The sequence below is a fragment of the Photinus pyralis genome, unplaced genomic scaffold (assembly GCF_008802855.1).
Source record: "Photinus pyralis isolate 1611_PpyrPB1 unplaced genomic scaffold, Ppyr1.3 Ppyr1.4_LG6, whole genome shotgun sequence".
In the NCBI taxonomy this organism is placed as follows: domain Eukaryota; kingdom Metazoa; phylum Arthropoda; class Insecta; order Coleoptera; family Lampyridae; genus Photinus; species Photinus pyralis.
Genome location: NW_022170663.1, coordinates 24,947,352 through 24,974,344, shown reverse-complemented (window position 1 = coordinate 24,974,344; position 26,993 = coordinate 24,947,352). Strand labels below are relative to the sequence as shown.

At 35.2% G+C, this 26,993-nt stretch overlaps 2 protein-coding genes and 1 long non-coding RNA gene across 15 annotated transcripts in view; 2 read left to right on the top strand and 1 right to left on the bottom strand.

The window, feature by feature from the left end:
* LOC116173348 overlaps window positions 1-21,157 on the bottom strand; it is a 42,817-nt gene extending 21,660 nt beyond the window's left edge. The window contains exon 1 of the long non-coding RNA XR_004145928.1: window positions 20,585-21,157. This is a non-coding gene — a long non-coding RNA (uncharacterized LOC116173348). The remainder of the gene's footprint in view (window positions 1-20,584) is intronic.
* LOC116173337 (mucin-3A-like) lies at window positions 781-10,307 on the top strand. 13 transcript variants are annotated; one of them, XM_031490727.1, is made up of 25 exons: window positions 781-938; window positions 986-1,102; window positions 1,152-1,330; window positions 1,376-1,684; window positions 1,731-1,935; window positions 1,986-2,180; window positions 2,227-2,322; window positions 2,380-2,424; window positions 2,568-2,648; window positions 2,719-2,763; window positions 2,831-2,905; window positions 5,251-5,337; window positions 5,417-5,461; window positions 5,529-5,594; window positions 6,707-6,787; window positions 6,848-6,919; window positions 7,008-7,076; window positions 7,828-7,890; window positions 8,013-8,153; window positions 8,205-8,341; window positions 8,394-8,550; window positions 8,598-9,157; window positions 9,205-9,482; window positions 9,528-9,767; window positions 9,815-10,307. In XM_031490727.1, exons 1-25 carry the CDS (start codon window positions 875-877, stop codon window positions 10,203-10,205), a joined length of 3,798 nt encoding a protein of 1,265 aa, XP_031346587.1. In that variant the 5' UTR covers window positions 781-874; the 3' UTR covers window positions 10,206-10,307. The 13 variants fall into 13 exon arrangements, with proteins under 13 accessions (XP_031346587.1, XP_031346588.1, XP_031346590.1 ...); XM_031490728.1 differs by lacking the exons at window positions 6,707-6,787; window positions 6,848-6,919; XM_031490730.1 differs by lacking the exons at window positions 2,831-2,905; window positions 5,251-5,337; window positions 5,417-5,461.
* Window positions 17,037-24,578, top strand: LOC116173342. Its single transcript, XM_031490749.1, has 4 exons — window positions 17,037-17,422; window positions 17,472-17,897; window positions 17,944-18,082; window positions 24,098-24,578. Exons 1-4 carry the CDS (start codon window positions 17,216-17,218, stop codon window positions 24,394-24,396), a joined length of 1,071 nt encoding a protein of 356 aa, XP_031346609.1. The 5' UTR covers window positions 17,037-17,215; the 3' UTR covers window positions 24,397-24,578.
* Window positions 24,579-26,993: the final 2,415 nt, after the last annotated feature.

Genomic DNA, 26,993 nt, shown 5'->3' with positions numbered 1-26,993 from the left:
GCTTCTCAGATCCCAAGCTGTAATTTCTTACACTTAAACGTTCCCAGATGCGTTAGTATTGTTTGAGCCATGAGGACTTCTTCGTCAACCCTTAACTGTAAATATGCCTACGCCATATCAACCTTACCAAACACTTTTAAAATGTAACTGAAATATTTTGGATCGACGAAACCAGGCACGCATCTGGACGTAAGGTCACCGGGTATCCAAATTTCGTTGTTGTCCTTTATCACAGTCCCTACTGGATTACCTCATGTTGGATGCGCTATTGAGTGAAAGACGCCCTGGAATATGAGTCTGTCAAGTTATTTCACACCATTTAAAGACTCTTAAAATATCTTTAAGATCTGTTAAAGGTTTTAAAGGTCTAACGACTTGTTGAAAACTCTTGAAGGCTGCGATAAAATATGTCATTCTGATCAACATTGAAATAGATGTGACCTAGCTAGTACGCGACTGTGGGTGTGTAAAGTTTGAACCGAATCGCTAACACATACAGAAATTAATAAGGAATCAATTAAATTTGCTCGGCTCCATCACTTTTGACCGGAATTCGAATGAAAAAATAGTTAAATACTGACAAACAGAAATTTGCATCTCTACTCTGGCCAAGACCTGTGTTCCTCTTTAGAACTACCGCTGTTCGTCACATCCAGAGATATTCAATCAGATTATATTTGAACTGAAAACTTTTTCCTCATTGTTCTATCTTATCTATAAACGGTGATCCAATAGCAAATTGCAATACTGAATCATACTTTCGACATTTATCTGTACTTCTGATAACTAATGAAAATCGATTAGATAAAACAGTCCGTCGTTTTTATGTACTCACTAACCTAATGGAACATGTTGCACAATTAAATTAAAAAATATGGATATCTTGTTCCTGTGTCTAATATTTGGTCTGTTAGGAAGTTCTGGCGCGGATCTGAATGGTAAGCTTACTTTAAATAGTACAGTAATATACGCATTGCAACCACAGGAAATTGCGAGCTGGAGGAGGTCACTGCTGGATACTGGTCAACTGAGTACACCAATCAGAAGGTCAATGATGATGAGACGAAGGAATTTAAACGGTTTAAAGCTACCAATGTGGAAGGTGTGGTTCAATTGGAAAGAGACGGTGATGTCACTAAATGTATTTGTAGGTGTTAAGATTTCAACGGTAAACAACTACAAGTACTTTTCGGTTCAGCTTGAAGATAACGCCGTCATAATTTCCCCGTCGGCGGAATTCAAAAATATCGAAATTAATGAAAATAGTAATAGACAGTTCAAAATTATAGCTAGTCTAATTTTCAGTTGTACGAACGGATCTGGAGTTTTGGTAGTGTATCCTTGGTGTAACACAAACGCTTTAATTAATTTTTAGGCGTTTTACCAACCCATAAATGATTTGAACACGTATACTCCCGAGTTTCAACAATCTTCCTACAGTTACCGTCTTCCGATGCCTCTACCAGCTAACTTTGACATGTCATGCTTGTTTGACGTACCCATCGTCGTTTGCGATCAAGATATCACGAATACTCAAGTGACTTTTGCCATTACTCCTTCGGAAGACTTTTCAATTATTTGGCAAGGAGCGACTGACACCAGTAACAAATGCCACAGAGCTGTTGTTAAAACTGCAAAACCACTGTCTCTAACAGAGCTAAAAGACTACGTTTTGTCGGCTACAGTAAGATTCTCAGTTAATTATAAAGCAATTCACCTTCGTTTACTAGGATATTGGTACTCCGACCAAGAGGAGTGAGGCCCAACTTCGAATAGAAGTGAATCAGGAGCAGTCAATACCAAAGAATCCACAATTTAAGTTGGCGTACTACACCGCAAGGTACAATGACGAAAAGGACACGCACAGCGTGACATTTGATACCGATATAACCTTGAATCTCAATGATTACGTCACCACTTACTCTTTAGAAGGAGGTGATATACCCATCACATTTTACCTGGTAATAACTGTCCAATTCCAACAGAGCACAAACAGCACTTTGATCTACAATCGACAAGTAATGGAGTTGCAGTAACTTTGAAAACTAATTTGCCTGATGAGGTTTTGAACGAAAACGCCATTGTGTTGCTTACCCTCGAAGCGAAGATTGATAAAGCGGAAGACACAGGCCGGACTGTTTTGGTCGTTTATTTGCCGAAGAAAGTTACAACGACGCCTGGTAAGTTTTCGTAGTGCCAAGATGTTTGGTAACCATGTCAGTATAGCACCGACAACATGCCCAGAGACAGTCACACCGACCGAGTGCCCCGTGTGCACAACTGAGCCATCAGTCTCTACAACAATTGCCGTGTGCCCCACTTGTAAGTGCTTGTAACAATTCCGTGCTTTTCACCTGAGTTTGCGACTTTTCTTTACAGGTAAACCTTGCTCTACGGAATGTCCACCTTGCTCAACTACTGAAAGTAAGTAAGTTCTAGTCTACCGACTCTTTGCAAAACCGCCGTCTTTCAACAAATTTCATGTGAACAATCTCGAAATTTTGCTTTCCTAATGTACCAACGACCGCTTAGCTTTTGCATTTCATAATACATGACTAATTTGTTAGATCCGGAATGCCCAACGTGTGCACCGTGCACTGCATGTCCAACTACAGAGCGCCCTGCAGTATCATCAACAACTTCAACAGGTAAGTTCTGTCTCTCCTAACATAATATCATTATCCAAAGCTTTTACCTGGAAATTTTATAATTTCCCAGATCCCGAGAGTTCCTCTACAGAGCGCCCTGCAACAAGTTCACCACGTAAGTCATTATCCAGAGGAAGCCACTTATCGCTTCGCATTGTCGCCTGATGTGATTAATCTTTTAGGCCCTCCATCCCCATCAACAACTTATCAGACTAGTACGGAGAGTCTAGTGACATCAGAATGGTCTACTTCACCAGGTAAGATTCCCATTCAAACTCCTTGCAGAGGTGCAGTACGATGAACGCGCAACGCTTTTATTTTCTAGTGCGAAGCAAACTTTTAAGTTGCATTGATAATTTTGTGTTGAATATCTGACGTGCTTGTGAGCTCCGCTAGAATGCCCTCCGTGTGTATGCCAAGTAAGTCTGCGAAGTTGTTTAAAAAGTTTTCCTGAAATCAACCCCCACCCCCGACTGTATAACAAATAGGTTATTTATCGTGTGCAGTGTGCCCACAAATGACTCTATATACATTTCAATGTGACCAACTTAGATCTGTCATGATGATTACACACAACTCACTCAATTAGAGACTTTCTTTAATTAAAATTAAAATAACATAATTTTATTTAAAAAACTGATTTTTATTTTAAATTTTAATTCAATTCGAGCAAACTTACAAAACAAAGCGGTTCAATTACCAAAAGGTCGAAATCGCTTAAAGGAAATATTAATAGTAAAATCTATAAAATGAACGAGAATTTTCATCAAATATTGCGACCTTTCATTTTATACAATTACAAAAATAAACACCCTATATACGACTGTCCTTTTGTCGGTGAAGATGCTACAAATTTTGCAATGAAGGTGACCTTCCTATGACGATATTTTCAGTAGGTAACGGAATTGTAGATTTTTGCCGGTGGAAAGGCTTCTTAGTTGAGTTTTCAAATGATGTCAGAAATCTGAACAGGTCAGTATTGCACCTCTAGCTCGGTTGCAAATAAGGGGCTGACAATTTCTTTTGTTTGTTCACTAAACTGCAACGAGATTGTATCATAAAAATTGTTAAAAAATGCCTCCGACGAGCGGATCACCCTATTAAATATTATCTCTTTTACTCCTCTGTTTTACACAAGAGATCTTTCGTTATCCGAAAATATGCTACAAATGTTCTTTGCTTTGTATTGTCCAGCAAAATAATAATACCGAAGTGACAAATGTTTGTACGAGTATATTGATGAAAAATCAGAAAAATATTAAGGGTGGTTTAATGATGCATCTACTTTTATTACATTGAAATTTCTATTTACTAAACTTCTGCCTGTCACAAATTCGGAATAATTGAAATTTACTTCGAGGTGGCTCTTTTCTTAGCTCTAAATAGATCAATGGTTTAAAGTTGAATCGCGAATAATTTGCAGAAATACCTTTACACTTCAAACCCACATAAATTTTTCGATTTTACAGTGACAAATTAGGTTATAAACAACACCTGAACTTGATTTCCTTCACAGTCAAATTTAATGAAATTCCTTTGATTCCGAAAGAGAAAGTTTGATTAGAATGGAGAATGGAGCTTCTTTTTAATAATAATACTCATTAATGACGATATTTTACATTGTTCTAGACTACTTCAGGTTAGGATTTCTCATTTAAACTTTTAATCGTAATGATACACTATAAAGTCAAAATTTAACTTGTGGCAACGGATCGTAAAGCTGTCGATTGAAATTGGCACAAGAATACGGAAATATGACTAACCTCTTGTTTACAATGTTATCTTCGGCGTGGAAGGTCTGGAATTCTTACGGATAACTATGTTGAATTATCACTATGGGGTAGTTATCAGGTGATTTCAATTGGATTGCATGCTGAAAACCAACATAATTTACGCTGTGTCGCGGAACTAATATTCACTTTTTTAAAAGGCTCCTAAATCAAACCACCACGTAATTTTTCCACTAGGGCAGATGATGATTTCAGAAAACCCCAATTGGTTAAAAAAATAGACACCACGGTCGCCTTGAAAACTATTGTTTTTTATAAGTTCGGTTATATCCGAAAGCTGATTTAAATAGTTATAGCTCAAAGCCGCTATTTAAATTTTTCGCTAGATAAAATTTAGAACAATTACTTCACTTTGAACGTATAAGAAAAGGAAAAAAGCTCTCCGTATTACAATCGACAATAAAAACCTGAACTTGTTATGAATTATGTTCCTAAAACCTTGACTCTTTTTAAACTTAGAATTTTTTCTTCCACATACTCCAATGGAAAAATCGCAAAAAATTTTAAGCAAAGAAAACCGCTCAGTATTTTACATTCAAATCACATTTTTCGATGTTAACAAAACCAGAAGAATTTCCACTAAATAACTGTTTTTATAATCTTTTGAAAGTTCGGAAATCCCCAACGTTCAAACCTTTTCTTTTTCACTAACCACGAGAAAGTTTTACCACGGAATATGGGTTCATTATTCGAAAACAGATCCTCAAGCTAGTTTATTCACTATGTCCATTTTACTGATGCAGCGGCTTTTGGTCATATGACGAAAGTTTTGAGTATTTACAATAAAAGTTTATTGCATCCCAATTTGTTAGATCCGGAATGCCCAATTATAACGTGTGAACCGTGCACAGTATGTCCAACTACAGAGCGTCCTGCAGTATCATCAACAACTTCAACATGTAAGTTCTGTCTCTCCTAACATAATATCATTATCCAAAGCTTTTACCTGGAAATAATTAAATATAAATAATTTCCCAGATCCCGAGAGTTCCTCTACAGAGCGCCCTGCAACAAGTTCACCACGTAAGTCATTATCCAGAGGAAGCCACTTATCGCTTCGCATTGTCGCCTGATGTGATTAATCTTTTAGGCCCTCCATCCTCATCAACAACCTATCAGACTAGTCTAGTGACATCAGAATCGTCTACTTCACCAGGTAAGATTCCCATTCAAACTCCTTGCAGACGTGCAGTACGATGAACACGCAACGCTTTCATTTTCTGGTGCGAAGCAAACTTATAAGTTGCATGATAATTTTGTGTTGAATATCTGACGTGCTTGTGAGCTCCGCTAGAATGCTCTCCGTACGTATGCCAAGTAAGTCTGCGAAGTTGCTTTAAAAGTTTTCCTGAAATCACCCCCCCCCCCCCCCCTTATTTGTACAATCGACAAAATAAAAACCTGAACTTGTTATGAGTTATGTTCCTAAACCCGTGACTCTTTTTAAACTTAGAAATTTTGCTTCCACATACTCCAATGGAAAAATCGCAAAAAATGTTAAGCAAAAAAACCGCTCAGTATTTTATATTCAAATTCACGGAATTTGTTGGATGGCTAGCAAGTGGATGTATTAACTTTTACGAAGTGTTTTAATTTTAATCACTATCTTTGCATTTTTCGATGTTAACAAAACCAGGAGAATTTCCGCTAAATAACTGTTTTTATAATCTTTTGAATCCGAAATCCTAGACGTCCAAACCTTTTTTTTTCATTAACCACAAGAAAGTTTTACTACGGAACATTTATATGGGTTCACTATTCGAAAATATATCCTCGAGTTTATTCACTATGTCCATTTTGCTGATGCAGCGGCTTTTAGTTATACGACGAAAGTTGTGGGTATTTACAGTAAAAGTTTATTGCATCCTCGGCCATGTCTAATTTGTTACTGATTAATGTCTTTTGTCTGTATAAAATTAATGATTTTGGTTCTCAAAAAATTTAAGTGGAATGGAAATACAAAGTGCACTTCAAATGCTTTTTGCCACGGGCGAGGGGACATTTTACCGCAATACTCATTTCAATACAAAAATACCCATGGTGACTGCATCTGGTAAAATTAAACCTAATGCCTACATAATCTTAAATCCAGGATCCGTGTGCAGGCAGGTGGAGGAATTTTCGAAAAAAATCAATTTCACAGATTAATATTTGAATGAATTTTTCTTTACTTATAATACGTGTTGTCATCGCTAGCAACATTGAAAACAAAATCAGTTCGTTCCAAAAATAAGTTGATTCAATTTTTTTTTTTAATTAATTTGTTAGATCCGGAGTGCCCAATAACGTGTAAACCCTGCACTGAATGTCCAGCTACAGAGTGCCCTGCATTATCATCCACTTCACGATGTAAGTTCTGTTTCCCAGCATTATCCAAAGCTTTTACCTGGAAATATTATCATTTGTCAGATCCCGAGTCCACCACGTGCAAGCCTTGTACCGAGTGTCCCCCTACGGTGTGCCCTTCAACAAGTTCACCATGTAAGTCTCCTTACACTTTCATTACCCGGAGGAAACCGTTGAAAAGCTCATTGCTTCGCATTGTTGCCTGATATGATTAATCTTTTAGGCCCTGAATGCCCAACAACGTGTAAGCCTTGTACGGAATGTCCAGTAACAGGATGGTCTACTTTACCAGGTAAGATTCGCATTCAATCTCCCTACAGGCGTGCGTGTGAGTTACTTTAAAAGATTTCCTGAAGTCAACCCCCACCCCCAACTTTACAACAAATTATCTTTCACGATTCAAAGACTAACAGTAGTGGCGACGGACGTCCCGGAATCGAATACGGTTCAACATTTATCAAAGTTCTTGTACTAGGAACACAAATATTTTTCAATTTTTACTAGGTGTCACGCACTGGTCACAACGGCCCGAAATGCCAATCGTTTTTGAAATCTTACTCGTTCTCTATCCCAAATGACTTCAAAAACCCCAAGCTTTCTGTTTTATTAACCTGTTTTTTCGCTTCGTAACCCAACAGTACTCATCAGAAGGTGCGACACGATACAACTCCAAGACCCTATGGAACTATCTGTTTTCCTAAAGCGATTACGGAACAATGCCCCACAGAAAATCAAACACACATAAAGACACAATCAAACAATCTATTCTTCAAATTCTAACCAAAACTACTATCCATCTGGGAAACATTTCGACTCGAATCCCCTCCCCCTTCCCCAAAAAAATTTCAATTCAACTGCAGAACGAGGTGTTTAAAAGGAAAATCGGAGTTTAAATATGCAAATAATGCGCAAACATGAATATTTATGTACAAGTTTGAGGGTACTTAGACTGGGTTTTAAATAGAAGTCCTACGCGAATATCGTAGTGACTTCAGCAGGTACTTTGCTTGAGGGCGAATCGAGCTAATGTGACGTCTGTACAGGTCCAGAATGTCCGACCACATGTGGAACTCCAACCGAATGCCCCCCATGTTCGACTACTCCAAGTAAGTTGCATTTGTAACTTTTTTTACGAAACACTAAAACGCCAATGGAATCAACGTGGCATATACTCACATCTTTTGTATCTTATTTCATCTGCGAAATTTACAAAAAAAAATTATTTCAGATCCACCCACGCCGACCATAAGTTTTGAACAGAAAACTTACGTTTTCACAATTCCACCTATCGCATCAATCACTGTGGGTGTCGTGAGAGCGAATTCCAATACGCAAGAGGCTGTTAAATATACAATGCACCCATTAGAAGGTACCTACTAAATATAATTCCAAGCGACCATCACTCTATTTTAAATAATAGGTTCTACGATTCCGACGCAACTCAAGCTAAGTGAGTCAAGTGGAAGGTTGACGGTAGAAGAGAAGCTCACCATTGGCACCTACAAGTTTCAAATAAAAGCTGAAGGGGTTGTAAGTAAAGTAGGCGACGTCACAGACGTAAGTTTTTCTCCACGTGGAGTATCACTTGAAACTCACCCTTACTGTTCAGGTTGTAATTAACGTTGTCACTGAAGCAGCTACAATGTATTCCGTAATTGTGAAAGAAATAGATGAGCTATCCGAAGCTGTGATTACTTTGCCCTGTGAAAAAACGACGTCAACTTGCGCTTACGAATTTGACTATCAGTACCCAGAGACTAACCCACGTAAGTGCAGAGACACAAAGTCCACCTATTAATCTTTCAATTTGTAGCACTGTTCACCGTCGAAAATGGTCACCTAAAAAGTTCAAGCATAAATCTACAAATGGATCAAATAAAAAATCTCCTAGTACCCCAGTTCACCGTGAACCTAAAGTTGCGCCAAAAGGCGCCTACACTCAGAAACTTAACATCTGTACGAGCGCTAAATGTGAAAGCTGAAGAGAGCAGGCAATGGGTACTGCTCCCCACTCAACTTCGACGCGAATCGGATTCGCTTTTGGTTTCCGTCATTATTAACGACATCAACAATAATCCGCCCGTTTTTAAAGAGGGAACTAATTTGGTGGTGGGATACCCTGTTCAGAAACTGGTTCACGAATTGCACCCACCCTATTTGGTTCAAGTGAAAGCAACTGATCTAGATCGTCGTCCCCTAAATGCCGAGATTCGGTACTCCACAAACAGTCCAAACTTTATAGTTCATCCCCTAAGTGGTACGATATACCCTGGCAAATCGGCATTGGTTGATGACAAACCAGTAACTTTTGAAGTCATTGCAAAAGATAGAGCTGGAGGGGATAATTCGCTATCTGCAATCCTTCGAATTCAGGTAAGTCTTAAAGAGTGTCCCATACTTTGATTAGGTGAACGTTTCAGGTTGTACCTTTAAGCAAGGGTCAGTTAACGCTACTAAACGTGCCTGGGATGGTACTTGAGGATATTGACGAGGTCATATCGTCACTGTCCGATAAGTCTAAAATGAAGATTAGATACCTAAAGACTACAACTGTTTATCCTCCCTTTGACGCTGGTCGTAGTATACTGAATTTATTGACGTTTGGAGCTACAAAAAGTGAATCTGATCACTCTCTCAGTATTGTTATATATGCCTTTGACTCCAATAATGAAGTCATACCTACGGAAAAAGTTCAGAGGTATTAAAGTCTGTCAATGCTCTCTTTTAAACAAAGTTATTGTAGCAATCTGAGTGGAATGGAAAACATAGTGGTCGAGTCATGGATCCCTTCAGCGGATAGTGAACCTGTCAATAACACTGGATTCATAGCAGCAATAGCCGTGCTTAGCGTTCTAGTGGTTGTACTTCTAATTGGAATAGGTTTGCTATACTTCTTTAAAATACGCAAAATTAGCAAAGGTGGCGCACCTTATCGCAATCTTAGTCACATAGACACCGTGACAAAAAAATCGGTAGAAGACGAGTAAGTACAATGCCAATTTTCTCTTTAGGTTTTTAAAATATTTGTAGAAACCCAAGCGAAGTCCTGCCAAAAGCGCGGTCAACAGGATTTGGTTTTAACTCACAACCGCCCGAAGATGACAGTTATAGTAACGAACACAACGGTTACTTCGATTTTTTAGATTCAGAAAGGTCTTCCGTTCAACCATCGGTAAAGAGCAACGAAAACAAGTTAGATAACGTGGTTCCTCAACCAGATCTACAACGGGGTGTTGACAGTTTATCGGCGCAACTATTAAAGAAGATCAATGAGAGGGCCCGCGAAGACACTCCATCGGAGACGGACGTCGACGAATTGAAGGATCAAAAGAAATCAGTTAGTTTTAAACCAACAGTGCAAAAGATAAACATTGTAGTTGATGAGGAAAAGAATGATAATGATATTGGTAACAAATTGTAAATATCTTTGGGTAGTGTCTCCGCATCAGACCTCCTAGTAGTATTAATTTAATGCATTGTTGTTAATTATTTTCGTAAAACAATAAAAACCAATATATCATTATAGTCACATAATTTTTTCATGACATCTAGTGCCCCTAAATTATTTAAGTAAATGGATCTTAGGGTCTGTATTCTTACAGTGTGGTTTAGTGTGTTATACAAATTGTTCCTTTGGCTCAAAGTAAGCGCAAATTCTGATAATTTTAGTACCTATTTTCAAAGGAATATTAAAGACAATTCATTTTCTTTTTATCATGAAGCTTTTGGAATACACGTTTTCAGAATCTATGATCTCTTGGTCAAATGGAATCTTTTTGCTACATATATGCGGTCCAGATATTGCAAGTAAAAACGTTCCATCTATCTATAAAGCATTACTTCGGGAAGGGCTTAAAAGGCACTTTTAGAGGGTTTCTACTCTTTGATTTTTTATTACATCACTTTGTAGTATTTTATAGCGCATTCCCGAATATTCTGCAAAAATCGAATAAACCTTATTTCTATCAATGGTTTTTGAAGATGTGTTTATTACGTCAAAGTTTTTCCTTACTTAATATAATCAATTGTAAAACACACAACGTTACAAATTTATTTACCAGTTCTCTCTTCTGCACCTACTAAACAATACACACATGGGCGTCATTAGCCGTGTTGCAACTTTCTTTACACTCTTATAACACCTTACCAGGAGAATTATCGAGCGCACAGAGGAAACATTAGTTTTAAATACATCTTCTTAAGGTGGCGTTTACATTGAGAAATTGGACCCTTCTGGGTACAAATTTTTGGTTGAAATAGCATTCATTCAAATATATAACGTTCCGACATTTGCATGAAACAAAGATTATTTAGCTAATTCCTGCACTTTCGCCGTTATTTAGGAAATAAGTTGTTAAAAAACTCCCATATAAATTATATATCTTTCATTTTTATCAGATCACACACTGATATACTTCATTCACAAGCTTAAACCCTTAGCAACCATCAGTCGTTAACAGGAGTTTATTTTTTACCCCGAAACAAAGTTATTGAGGAAATCGCAAGGCAACTTTTGCACTTTTTGTAAACGCCACCTTAAACAAGTTTCCTTGAAACAGGACTGCAGAACTTTTTTAATATTTCCCTCCTATATTATCGATTCGATGGTTTCCCCTTCTACGAGGAAAGATAAGGAATTTTAGCAAAACCATTTAGCATGTAGGAAAGATATTATTTGACGTAAAATCCGTGATAGGTATGTAATTACTTAATTTAGAAAAACCACAACTTTCGCCTAATTTTTCGATCTCGAGGGATCTCTGATGGTTTTAGAGGATCTGCGAAAACCTCAGGGGCTTTCAAATCATCCCCACTTATTAAAACCTACTCAATCTTTAGTCAAAGTACCCAAAATCCCGATAGAGATGAAATTTGGCACATACCTCAGAATTTTCGTTAAAACTTCAGCAGGGTCAACGAAATGCGCCCATTTTAGTAAGGAAAATCCCTTTCAAAGAAGCCCTCTGTAAACTCTACCGTATTTACAGAGTGGGGATATGGCATAAGGGCGTGCATCTACTTAGTCCAGAAACCGAAATAGTGCAGTATTTGGCATTTAGGCATCGTTTTTTTACGCATATTTCAGAGATCTGTATTAATTCCAACGTGCATTTTTTGTGTAAGTATTTCTGCTTAAAGTCGTAAACTTAGGATAGACATCTTAGTGTAGGTACGCCCAAACAACCTGAAAACAATCCAATAACTTTGGAATACTTTCCAGATGAAAAGTAGGTATCGACTGCACACATAAAAATTAGAACGCTCACATTTGAAATTAATTCACATATTTTGGGGTTAACATTTTTTTAACCCACGGTTTTTAAGTGCGACCGCCATCTTGAATTTTTTTGAATGGTAACATAGGTCATGTGATACGCCATTATACAGAGCTTTTTTTTCTCTTCTTAATCATGCCTCATGCATGGTGTCAAACTAGAAAATATTGCAGAAAAATTAGATAAACCTATGCCGTACGATTTGGCTGGCTAATATATTGCACTTTACGTTTGGATACTTTTAAATTAACATAATGTCAAAAATAAACAAAAAATAATAATGAACACGTGTTTAATACGTGGCAAAAACCCAGTACATATGGTTTGTTTCCTTATACCTTTTGTATTAGGTACTTGAGAAAAAAACCTTAATTTTGAGGTCGATAAAGTTGCCACCCGTACTTTGCCCAAATCAAAGATAAATATCCCTCTAATTTAGGACTAATTAAAGACTAATTTATACCCACTTAGTTCCGCCGGAAACCCGATTTTTACAGTGAACTTGAAATCAAGCTAGTTCCGCCACCTTTCCCGATTCAAAATTTATTAGTTCCATCAAAAACTATATGAATTAAAGACTAATTTGTATCAAAGTTAGATTTTGATTGTTTAAACAACTTATATGTTATTTAAACAGTTTTTAACTAAAAAAGGGCAATTTTCAGAATTAATAAAAAGAAATGCAACGTATAAATTAAAGACTAACTTGTATTTTTTGGTAAACAAACAAATTATATTGTTAAGAAGTCAATTTTTGTTTAATCAGCATCATCTCAAAGTTTTAATAGGCTAAAAAAGTGAACTATTCTTGTGTATTGAATTTTAGATTAATTTGTGTTCAAATGTAGTTTATTATAAACAGATTAATTTATCATTTAGTTCTTGGTTATATTCCAGCGAGGAATTTTTGGGGTTTTCATTATAAAAACAAAAAGATTTAGGCTTCCTATATAACTTGAGACAGTTACCTTCTGAATTTAGGACTAGAATTATTTTATTAGCTGTTTAGTTTCTGATTATACTCCAGCAAAGCATGTTAAGACTTTTTATTTTAAAACGCAAATAGATGTTCATAATATACTTCATTTTATTTATTGCTTTATAACTGTATGATCCTTTTTTCAGCCCTGTTTGACAACAGGATACTACATGATTTAACCTACATGACCCATCGAGCTCTCTACGAGGACAGATTTTGATAAGTTTTCGACAACTTTCGAATGATCGAAAAAATTGGGCGATATCTAATAACTCTGTTTATAACAAAATTACGAACAATCGCCTACGATTTTTAGTAGGGGAACTTTTTGATACTCGGCTCGCATACGGAAACACGACTTTTTATTTGGCTGATATTCATTAGCACTGATCCTTGAACTCGTAGAAACCGTTTGGCGACGTTGGAGACATTGGAAATGATACCGTATAACGTTATATGTAGAACAGAAATAACTCGAACCTCGAAAAGCTTCATAACATGCTCGTGATACCTACTATTAAAGGAAATGTGTGAAAATTTTAGATCGGAATTAACAATTGACCACTATTAAGTATTAAGTAAGTACCGTATCGCTAGTACCTATCCGCGACTTTGCGTTAACCTACCGATTATGGCCGAATACGATACAATCTTCACTTTATGCGACACCGTTGTCTTTTGGCCTTGAACGAAACCTGTATTTTTAACGCATTTTTGGAAAAAAATACGCTATTTAATCCATTATGGCTGGCTGGCTGTCCGGCTGAGATCACAATTGCTAGAGACTGTAAATTTTCACTAAAAGCTTTCTGTTATAGTGTAGATGTGCCGGCTCCAGTCTATTTTGATTTAGATCACTCATGAGATCAATAATTTTAAACTTTACCTAATGAAATACTGATCTGCATTACCAAAAATGCGGTTCATCATGCATATGCTGATTTACAACCTGTTTCTACTCATACAAGAAAATAAACATTCCAATGTTAAAAAAACAATTTATTTAATGATGTCACAGATTCCCTGTAAACACAATTTAGTGTACAAATACAAACTTGGATGAAGATGAAAATGTGATCGCCATTAAAGATGAAACCAAAGCTCTCACGTTCAAACCGTCTGATATACTGGGTGAATACTTTCAAATCGAACATAGGGAATTAACATGGGAAAACAGTTTTTCGCAGATTGTTGCTCCCAAAATTAACTTAGAGAGTTCATAATGCCACCATTGGAAAGAAGATTTTTTTCCGCGTTTTATGATATGTAAATAAAATTATTAACGTCTAGTTGCATGTTTAATTATTATTTTGCGAAATTAGGTAGTCAAAATGTGTACTTGGTTTAAAAAATCACGGTAGTCATGAAAACAAGGTACGATAACTGTCAATAATTTTAATTTGTAGGTACTTACTACAAAACTTACGATGTATTCCATTGAGGAAAAAGTGTTTATTGTAAAAAAACGTTTACATCGGTAATAGTTACCGCAGAGTGCGAGATTTATTTTCCGTGGAATTTAATCAAACCTCTATAATTCCGTCAATATCGACAATACGACAGATAGTTTTTCAATTTGACAATTCAAGATGCTTAAATCTACGGGTCATGGCTACATGATTTTCAAAGTTCATTTTATTTTGCGAATTTTTGATAAAATTATGAGAAAATACAAATAAAACTTAACTAATTCGCATTTAGTTAGATGAATAAAAAATCTTCTTTCCAGTGGTGCCATTATGAACCCTCTAAGTTAATTGGGGGAGTAACAAGCTGCGAAAAACTGTTTTCCCATGTTAATTTCGGTTTGAAAGTATTCACCCGGTGTACATACCTATTGACTAGAAAAGTAGAACGCTTCCATTTAAAATCAATTATTTCATTTAAGTATTTTGAAGTTAAAAACATTCTTTTGGCACATGGTTTTTCGACTGCGTCCGCCATCTTGAATTTTTTAATGGCAACATAGGTGATGTGATACGTTTTTTTCTCTTTTCTCTTTTTCTTTTTCTTTCTATCTTAAACGTGTATGGTGTTAAATTAGATAATAACGCATAAAAATTATATAGAAAAACCTTTCCATACACTTGGCTGGCTAATATATTGCATTTGAAATTTAGATAGGTAACGGGCGATCAAAAATGAGTTGCTGTCGAGTCGCCTTTGGAAGTTCAAGTTAAATACGATTTCCCATGTAAACAAAAGTTCCAAAGGTGACTCGACAGCAACTCATTTTTGATCGCACAGTACCTAACTAACTAACAGAACGTCAAAAATTAACATAAAGCAATGAGCAGAAGTTTACCGTCTCATCTTTTAATAGTGACCCTTTATAATGTAATAATACATTATCTAAAGATTTTTCTAATTTATCTGTATTATTTTTTAGGTTAACACCATACATAAATATAGCAAGAAAGAGAAAACACAATCTTTTTAATGATGTATGTATCACATGACCTATGTTGACATTTAACAAATTATATAAAAACCCTGAAAGCCGTAAGAAGACTTTTAAAGAACTCTTGGAGGTTCTGGACGCTGTTAGAAAGTGGTGGCCAGTTGCAACTCTTTGTTTAAAGACTCCAAAGCTGCTTAATGCCCTTAAAAGGTCTTAGAGGTTCCACAAAACTCAGAATACTAGGTAACAACTTTGAAGGATTATTAACAGCACTTTAAACTCAATCACTTTCTAAAAGGTTGCCGTGACCAATGGGAACCCTTAGAAAGAAAACATTTTGTTTTTAAAGCTCTTCAGAAAGATCTAAGATTATGATTCTCATACACCCCAATTATTCTTAAATGCTCTTAAAGTCTTACACGTTTTTAAGGACTAATAAAGGCTTTTAAGACATCTTAACTTCTTGGAACCTTTGTTCTGGTGCCAAAGTGTAAACATAATAGAAGTTAAGTAATTGAGAAATATCAGTAGTTTACAACGAGGTAACGGTGGTGATAAAAGGGCATATAATATTGGCCGAAAATGCGTTAGAACGTGTTTATTTGTTTTTTGATTTAAATGGGCGTGAAACTTGAAATTATTAGGATTTTGGAATCCTCATTCAGAAGCCATAATTATAAGGGAAACATTCGGAATTCTCAATTTCTTGAATTGAAAAATTGTTAAAACAGAGTTAAGTATTTAGAAAAAGTTTTTGAATCTCAACAATTCTCAGATTGTTTTGAAATTCCAAATCACGCATATTTAATTTGCCCTATTTGTCCGCGCTGTAATTATTTGTTGTTGGTCTGACCTCTGAGCTAAGAAAGATCTTTGTTCGAACCTGAACCAAAAAAATGTCCAGAAGGATTTGCCAGGGTGGCCCAGAAGTGAACTTTACCCGTTGTTGGTGAGCTAATTTAAAGTTTATTTTCAACGGACCACTTATCAAACTTATATTTTAATACCCAAGTAATTCTTGCAGAGGATATCAAAATAAAAGAAATATTAATATCACGTACAGTAAGTAAGAAAATCGCTTGATGCGTCGATTACTTTAAATGGAAGGAAAAATGGTCCTATAGAAAGCAGGACCTTTTATGGGAAGGTAGACAATAGCTCCAGGCGCTGATAAAACGAAGTTGATAAGCGTACAAAAATAGTCTATTTACCTAATGTTTCATCATTTTCCGCAAGATAAGGGTTTTCCAGAAATAGAATCCTAATGAACATCGCACCCATAAAAATAGGGTCTTCGTGAATGTCCATTTTTGATCAAGGATGTAAAGAATGTAAGTACCTACGTGCTGCATTAAAAGGCTTGATAAGTTTAATTGTACTGTAAAGCAATTGCCACCCTCTTTACAATACAAAGACGTCGACCAAGCCCACATCCACCTATTAAGTTATTCGCCTTGATAAATAAGGCACGTAGATTACTGTAGTCTGCAATGATTACCCATGTAGTCATCAACTAGAAAAAGATAAGATTGGCCCATAATCGCAATCAAAGCAAGCTGATGACATACTTAATACACCAGTACCATAATAATTACGTGTTGCACATACGAATTTGAAGTTGCAGAATAATTCCCGTGTCTCGACCTCACTAATTTGAACAAATTGAGTTAAGTGGCAGCATGAATGCTCACTCGTTAAAAACGTTTATACGGCTATAGCCACAACATCGTGTGTAATTAGCACTCCGATGAGTTCGCTCTTACGTATAATAGAAAATGTCGGTAAACATTAAGAAGATAAAAAACTTGCTATCATTGAAAACGTCCAATTTAGTTAATAGCGCGAATGCGGCCGGCAAGCCTCAAATTGGTTTTAAAATCGCGTATAATGAAGACACCAAGGAGTTGAAAGTGAAAGTGATAGGTGCCAGGCATCTGCCACCCTTATACGGAAATGTTCGTCCCGAAGGGTACCTCGTGAAGGTAAAGCGTCAATTAGAGTAATAATTGTTATTATAAACCCCGGATTTAGGTCAGAGTCTTTCCCGCAAGAGAAAAATTCGAAACGCAGCTGGTTAAGGACTCATGGCCTACATTCAATGAGGACTTCACCTTTACGTTACCCACCGCTTCGCGTGGAAGCTTCGAGAGCTTTTTTACAGGAAAATTCGTCGTACTTACAGTTTATGCCCTGCTAAATAGTCAGCAAAACACGGTGGGCTCAAAATCGAAGAGATCATTAAAAAAATTCTTTTCATTTGGCGAAAATGAGGAGGAGAAAAGGGAGAGGAGGAGAAGCAGTAATCGGATGTCATTAACTAATAGAAGAACTGTGGGTGCGGTTACCTACAATTTGGAATACAAGACGTTCACTTTGGAGCTAAAAAATAACTTCTGCGGCACCCCGGATATTTGGCGAGAGATACAAGATATTTCCAGTGGTTTAGATGTCGAATCCGTAGGTGACTGCAAATCGCGATGGGGTTAATAGCTGTGTATTTTAGAGGGAGAGCAAGAAGGGCTCGGTCGAGGTTACTTTGGTTTACTCTAACAGTGAGGATGGAAATAATGATTTATTTGAAATATCGTTGTCTAGATTAAGATGTAGCATGAGCACAATGACTGAACACGAGCAACTTAAAGGTATGAGGACTAATAATAATTTTAAGTGCAGTTTTATGCGCAATAACTAGAATGTTTATTTACAAAACGTAGTTTACGTCTTTATAAACAAGGTTATATTTATCGACCTCTTCATTAATCTTTGTTAATGTAAACGGCTAATAAGTGCTCCCCCATTACCTTAAGGAATTGGTAATCGCGCATATTTAAACCAAATTAGTTACGTTGAAATTGTAATCGTCTGTATTATGAACCATTATCAAACTATTTCTGTAACAGGTTACGTTAGAAATGCTTGCCGTAACATAATTAGGTATTAAAAAAATTATTTGCCGCAATCAAAACTTTACAAGAGGGAATAGGTACTTTTCGAAATATTTTTTAATTATGGTTCTTGAAAGAAATGATAGAAAATATGTATCTTGGAAAAAAAACAATGGCTTACTGTTATGACACAAAATTGCGATCTTCCCTTTTTAGAGTCTTGTAGTGCGCTACTTAATGCAAATACCGGGATCCGTAGGAACCAAGGGCTCACAATAACAGGTCGGAAATTTATCTACGTATAGTGCTCATGAAAGGAAACAAAATTATGCAGTATCAGAAATCGGAATACATAAGCGTCTAAGTCTATACCTACGTACATATAGGACAATCCTATAGTTAAATACCGGGCTGTCTTCAATTTACCTACATTAAATATTTTCAATAAAATGGCGAAGTGTTTCTATAGGCTTTAAATTTGCTACACAATTTTATTTTGGACCGTTTTTTAAGTAATTAAACTAGGCCTAGGATTTTGAAATCGTTTTTTGAATATTTCAAAGGTACCTTTGATTTTTCCAAACTAAAATTACGTCACAAATTAGTTTCCAGCTAAGCAGGGCTGCTTCGTAGAAGCGCAAAGCTCAATTCGACAATTTTTTTGTTATTTACAAGAGACGACTAAACAGTCGAAGGACACACTGTATATTTCCTCGGGTTCTCTATCGTGCCAGGTTCATTGTTATTGGTAAAGGAGACCAATAATTGCCGAATCAATGTTTTGAAAACATAGATTTTTGTAACATTTTTTTGAGAGTAACGTACCTGAGGGCTTGTTTGCAAATTAAAGTTACTTAAAGCGCAAATTTTCCTGTAGAGAATTTCCTCAGGGAGGAATACCCATGTAGCATTCTCTTCCTAAGTCGATCTCTTGTATGCTAATTTTCTACTAGAAAAAAAATTCTTTAAGCCGCCAGTATGTGAAGGGAAATTTTCTTGAGAGGTGAATTTACTTGTGAGGTGTTTTGCAAATTACAGTTACTTAGGTTGCGAATTTTCCGTTAGAGAATTTTCTCAAGGTTTGGATTCACCTGTCAAGTTTTCCTATGAACACGATTTCTTGTAAGATAATTTCTACTGTGATTTTTTTTTACAATTTTTCAAATGACAAGCATTTTACAGAAATTTTCCTTAATGAAAACCTTTTTAAGAAGTAAATGTAATAGGTTGCCGTTTTGTAAATTATAGTTACTTTGGGGGAATTTTCCTTGACAGATTTTATGAAGGTTCGAATTCGTCTAGAACAAGTTTTCCGTATATTCTCTTTAGACGATTTCTCCACTGTGAATTTATTTGAAAATTATCTTTTAGATGTCAAGTAAAATGCCCTCTAGAGAAAATTTTCTTGGGAGATGTACCTGATGGCTGATTTGCTTTAGTGTGACAAAAAATGTTTTTTCTTTAAATAGAAATACCCGTATATTATGGCACTTTCGGACTCTCCAGTTTCATGTAAATATCCTATACCGGTTAATGTTAATGGCGGATACCTCCAGAATTTGCTAAAATAATGATTGAGATTTTAAAATTTTAAATTTAAAAAAATATTTTTTCTTCCACCCTGTGTTCCTACATTTTGCCTCAAAATATGCACAATTAAAAACACAATCGACGGGTGCAAGCGTATTTCAGAACACGCCTCCATTTCAATTTTATTTACCCGTTATTAAATCACAACCCTGTATATTGCAGACATACCCGTAAATATAGAATAGGGTTCATACTATACAGACGGTTTTACCTATTGAGTTCGAAGTAATGGAAAGTACTACTAAAGCTTGATTCGAGAACGGAAATACTGTTAGTGATATCAACAAACGACACTAAGAAAGATTTTCCCGCCACATTACCATGGAATTCTGTAATGAGCTACGCTACAATGTAAGTATTTTTTGCGATCATACTAGGTATCAAGTAGCACAAGAAACATTAAACTTCAAGATTATATTATTTTGTGGGCCGGGGCTCTGGAAACAAAAGGAAATAAATGTTCATTCACTTAAAAAACTGGAACATCCATTTAAATTATTTGTCATTTGTGTCACTCGACCCAACGTTCAATTTAAAATTATTGAAAAGGTGGCAACATTGCTTAGGGGATTGACGCCAGGGGTATAAATTTTTAAGTAAAAGATGTCCCCCATCCAACCAAAAATGACTTTTTTGCGTTTTTTTTACAAAGAAAAAGTATTTCCTTACTAGGTATTCAGCCTGTTTCGTTTTCGTTGTGCCACCCGGTATGGTGCCAACATATCCACGTTGATTTCAGTAGAGCTGAGAGAATTGCGAAACTTGGATGAATAATTTTTGAATGTTTAGCCCATAACAAGTTATGTTGTTATGTTGTCCAGCTAGTTTGTTCCCGAAGGCAGTCCAATATTGCACCCGAATCTACAAAAAGGTACATTTACCTATTTTTAAGTTTCATTGCATTTAACAGGTCTTGAATAAAGTTAATAAACGGATTTATACACCCTGTAGACACACCTACAACACACACATCAATAACTGTTTCTATCATACACTTTGAAATAGAATTTATGTGGCGTTTAGTCATAACTTGCTCAAAGCAATTTCGGAAAAAAAGCTTAATTGTGCCGCTTTGTATGTTTCTTTTAATTATAAAGCATCGGCGAGGCACTCAAAGAAATTAATGGCACATATTGAAAGTCACATAAATAGTAATTTACAGTTCATTAATAAAACATTTATGATAAAGTGACAAATATGATTTGCATAAATTATTATTGGAAAATTTTGTAGTGCATTTAAACTTTAGAAACCAATAACAAACGTTATATGCGTTCATTTAAGTATGGTTATTTTAACCCATTTCTAACGATTCTATTCCTTCATTCATGCTGAAAAAATGGATTGGAAATGTGAAATTACACAGCTTAATTTATGAGCTAAATTATGTATTGATTTGATAATAATATATTGTATGTACGAGTAATGAGTATATAGCGCGATTGAAAAAATATGCAGTAAGTGGCGCCCTGCAAATACTGTATAGCAATGTCGCATAAGTCGAGTGATGTCGAGGTTTTGTGGAGCTCCAATCAAAATTTGAATGAAAGAAATGGTGGTAAGCGTTGATGATCAAAATTTCTTGACTAAGTTGATACACAAATTCTATATTTATCGCTTGATGAGCTAGGCAAGATTTTCAAAAAAATTAGTTCTGAAAAAGGGGTCCCAAATATATCTGATGTTGATGGCGATAAAGTATAGACAACTAAATTAATTGCCATGAAGACAAAAATCTGCTAAAGGGTTGAAAAGCAAATATCCGAATATTGAGATGCTTTCATTTAAATGTTCTGACGCGTACCTACGTTTCTTGTCCTTTTTGCATTTATTCCTAGCAATCCAACCCAATTATTTTGAACTTTGAATTAATGAATTAAATAGGCGCTTAAGATTCGTCAATGGCCAAAAACACAACAAATTTTCTTTATGCGATCAAATTGGATTCCTGATTTTTAATTATCTTTTAAGCTTTGCAATTATAAGACGTGATTCAGGTGCTGTCAAAAGTTATAGAAATGGATCTTCAAATACGAGCGCACTTGAAAAACTAGCACTATCAGTGAGCACTAAAGGCACTATTCCAAAATGCGTTGAATTCAATCTCTTAAGTTTGTCGGATTGATTTGACGGGTTGTATCAAATCGAATTGCAACCCTGCAACGTTTATGCTGCATATTTCAACTGGATCGTAGTGATTTTCATTTTTTGTAGGTATCTCCCCAACACTTTTTTTAGTAAACATCATCACAAAATCATGTTACCCATATCGTTTTTAATTAAATTTAAAATAAATGTCAGACCTGAATTCGAAAAAGAGCGTTTTTTTTCTATTAATTGACGATTTAATTTGTTTTTACTATTAAATTTTCTTATGGAATGCGTGACTTGTGACAGTGGAAGAAGTCTTGGCCTATGCCTCAATTCAAAACTTAACCGCCGGCCCGATTTTGTTTCTCAAAAAAAAAGTTTATAACAGCGAAGTCGTTAAAGTTAAAGGTATAACGAGTTATATAAAAAAATAGGTACTTTCCAAATCTGCAATAAAGTATGGAGTGTTCAGATTTAAAAAAAACATGTTTGATACAGCACGCCCTGGTGATCAAAAATTGTTTGAGGTAGTTCACTCTGCAGTTTACAAAAAAAGGTTGTGGATTACTTTTAAAAAGAAAAACAAGAAAAATTGGAAAGCTCTCTAAATATTTCTGAATAACCTTGCTTAAATAAAATACTGCATTTAATTAGTTTATACTCAATTTACTTTTTTATTATTTATTTATTTACTATACAACGTATGTAAATGGCGATGAATAAAAAGAGAAACATTGACTCAACAGGCACAATTTGACTGAAAAATTAAAAAAAAGGTACTTTAAACTTTTTTGATTCTACTAACAGTTTTATACCCGATACTTTCTTTTCGGTAATTTATACAAGCTCGATTTATGTTATTAAAATAAATATTATTTCAAACTAAACAAGAAAAATTGCATAGTTACAGGGTCCTAAAATTAACGCCTCTCATTCTAATATATCGAATGTATATTTCAGTAAACCGAAGTAAGTAGATTTTGTGCAATTTTTCAAAATTATCCATCGCAAGATGGTGTAAACAAATCAATCACCACCCGTAAGTTGACAGTTCTTTAAAAATCCATCAGCAATGTCGAAAAATCATTCAAAAGAAATTCTATAAAGCACATTTGATGTAATCTGAAGGATTTTTAAAGAGTCTAGCCGTAATATTAGAAGAACTTGTGTAGAATCTCTAAAAAAGTTATCAGATTGCCTAAAGAATTAATAAACAATTTATAAAGATACTCTCAATTTTGTTATTATATTTCTCAAAGTACTACTAAAAGGCTTTGAAACAAGCAACAGTGTATAGGAGAATACTTAAAAAAATCTGCAGGATTTTAAATGAGAGGTTTCTTCACCTGAATAATCTGAAATAATATTTAGGGACCAAAAAGCAATTTGTGATTAAGTATACTAGAAAAGCATTTGAGCACTGAAAAAATTTTAAAAATTCTATGTAAATCGCGAAAAAAAAGTCTAGCAGAGATCTCCTGAAGAATTCTGAAACCCACGAATCTTTAATTGTCAAACTTATGCCGGTTTTCAGATCATACTGCAAGTTCGCATAGTTGGAATAGTGCCTACCACAAATCGTACCACTCTTTTGGTAACGTCAACGTATTCGAAAACATTTCTCATCTGCTTACGTAAAAATATAAAAATTTTAGCTCACTTTACTGCAATAAAATAGTGTATGTCATATAAATCAAACGAAGCACATTTAAGTGCCTGCTTAAAAATGACGTGCTTCCGTAATTAAACATTTTAAAATTAGTCTCCTTAAATTATACTTTTATTTTTGTTTCACTCAAATGCACGTCACGAAAATGCAAAATGTAGACCCCATGAGGGTTGCGCACTTCTTGATTTGCAATTGTCATCGTGTATGCACTTGCTCATGCGAAATTGATTCATAAAAACGTTTAATTGGAAAAAGTGAAAGAATGCGGCAGAAAACTTGTTTAAATGGCAATTTCCTAAACGGAAGTTGTGCAACGACTTTTCCACGCGTATAAACGCATTTGGTTTTGTATTTAAAATTTAAAAAGAGATTAAATGTAACTAAAAATAGTCCAATTGAATTACAAATTCCATTGATTTCAGGTTCTCTTTACATTAAAATGACATCGACGAGACAGGATGTGCTAATTTCAAAATGGAAGAGCGATCCTTTCGAACCAACAATTAGCTTAAAAATAGAACCGCAAACAGCTGTTTTACAAACGTTTGTTAAAAATAATGATTTGAAGGACGTGAAGATAGTTATTAAGTTGAAATGCAAGAATTTGGTCGGGAAGAAAACGTTGCTGGGAGAATTTACCATTGATTACAAGACGAAGATTTGGGCTCAGGTGATTAAGGTACCTTGTAGTCCTATTACTCGAATGATTAATTTGGAGTAAGTAGCAAATTAAACGAACATTTGGTAGCTCTGGTATGTTTCCTGCGCTTTCGTGATATGTGTAATAGTCGTATACTAATTATTATCTACATTTGTCAAGTTTTCGAATAACTTAACTATCTACTTTTTAGCTGAATATTCATGCGAGTGTAAACAATATGTGCCAATAAACAATTTCCTTCACTTTTAATACTCTCTTCTTTCAATTTACCACGTTTTTTTAGGAAAAAAGTGTAGGTCTATGCCAAGTAAAAAAATTATAAGAGACAGTTACACGATACATACAAGAAACCAAGAAAAAATTCGAAGATAATGTAGCTAACAAGGTAGGCAAGAAGAAACCTGTGGTATATTGCCTCAGATAAAGATAATTTCTTCTACTCATTTGATTATTTAAAACATAATGAGAAGAGTATTAGCAACAATAAATAACAAAAGAATGTTTAAACTGCAAAGCATGTTGCCTAAATAGAAGTTCGACTCAATCTGATTCATGGGTTAATCCGTTTTTATCACTACTCATTTATTATTACTAAATAAACGTTTACAATTTTCCTTATTATTGCCAATAGCAAAAAAGCCGACTGTAATCATTTTTTTTTTACTAATCACTGCCAATTATTTTTTTGTTACATTTAATACGTTATAGGCTACACTTATACTAATTTGAAGACCATGACTTCGTAATTAATTATGATAATCTATGCTGTATCTTAGCAAATTACAAACTAATGATGAAATCAAATTTTACCTTCCGGGCAAGTTTGTTTAAAAACCCCGTCATTACTGATAGTTATATTATTATTTATAACGCGAGTGTAGATTGCGTCATGATCCCAATCGTACGGGATCTTTAGATTACACTTGAGAATGGTGTTTCTTTAGATGTATCAGGCTTGGTCGTCTTTGTAATCACCAGTTGGATCTCTTTGATCAAAAATTATACCCATAGCTATCGGATAGGTAACAGTTAAATTTACAGGAAAGGTATGTAGTTCGTTAAAACAACACCAAGTTATACCGCCCTTTGAGTTGAATTAATTGACGAAAGAAATTATGTAGAATCGATCCAGGTGCTACCAGCATTGTTTGTAGTTTATCGCTATTGGAAACTAACAAAACGGGTACAGGTATGCTGTCAAGATTTCTCAAGAATTTTAACTACTGTTTATACTTAGAATTATATTACCATATCGTTAGGAGCTAAACACAAGTCCTCAAATTACAGATCTGCTGCTTTATGGACTACCCGGCACACAGAATAGGAATTTAAATGAGTTTTGTGTTACAAGAGAGAAACGCCTCTATAACGGTTTCAGGGATCAAATGGCTGCTTCTGAAATGCTCCAAAGGAGGCTCAAAAGTTTTTTAGTTTACTATTTTACTTCATTAGTTTTTTTTACACCGCAGCATTGGAATGAAGACACTCATCTGAACAGTGTGATCAAACTTCTGGTAAATTTGATTATTTGTTTTTGGACAGTAGCACACAAAGAGAAACACATTAGGCAGCAAAATACCAACATGAAGGCATCCTTTTGAGTGTTCATGACTTTTTTATTTCAAGTTTTAAGCGCACTGGCTGCAAAGAAATTTCCATGAAAAAATCTTGGCTGTTGACTTCAGTAAAACCTTCAATAGTGTATTTTAAAAAATTGTTATGGTAATAAATTACCCCAAAATTTCAACAATTTGAAAAAAATGGTGGTGTATTTTTGTACATGTATTAAACTTTTGCTTAATATAGTCCAACAATTTAATGATTTTTTCTTATTATTGGCAATGGGATTGAAAAGTGACTGGCTTGGCTATGTAAGTAGGTTACATGGCCTCAACCTTTAAGGATTAGCAGAATCATAATCTAATCTTTTCGGAACCGTGCGGTAAAGTATTGAACCGATGGAGCTAACCGTATTTAAAAATCAATAGAATAAAATTAAATGATTCGAAATTATCATAAACAAAATGCTACTTTATTTAAATAAAGGGCCGTTACAAAATTGACGCCCAACGTGGGGCTCAAATTAAAACCCTGCAAATTGTTCTCATGTTCTCAGTTTTGATGCATACGCGAAACAGGTTAGTAATACGACGGCAATCTGCATACGCGAAGGTAGGTCAGTGGCTACTAGTGGCGTTACAAGTAATTAAGTGTCGAAAAGTTTAAGGGTAAATTCAGAAACAGAAATGTAATTCATTACGACCAATGCGCCTGACAATTTTTTTTTTTTCGTAAAGGGGAAGCGAAAGTTTAGAATTTTCTGTGGAAGTTAGGTTTCATATTTATACATTTTCTGAAATTCCTCGGTATTAATTAAATACTGAAACAAAGCTACCTATTTTCCGCCTTGAAGTTCATACCCGAAGTTATGACCACACCGTATATTTGGAGAGACACCAGGTATCTAGAAACGTTTTAAATTGGGCGCTTCGTTACTAAGAAATTGTAGTGTCTGAATTTTATTATTTGCTCTAGCACTCAAGGAGTGAGATTTGTGCGATTTGATTTTGTTTAATTGGCTGTCCAGGATGGAAACCGGCAAGGTCGTGCAGTTTAAGGAAAATATCAACGTGACAACGCCGCTTGGCGTCACATTC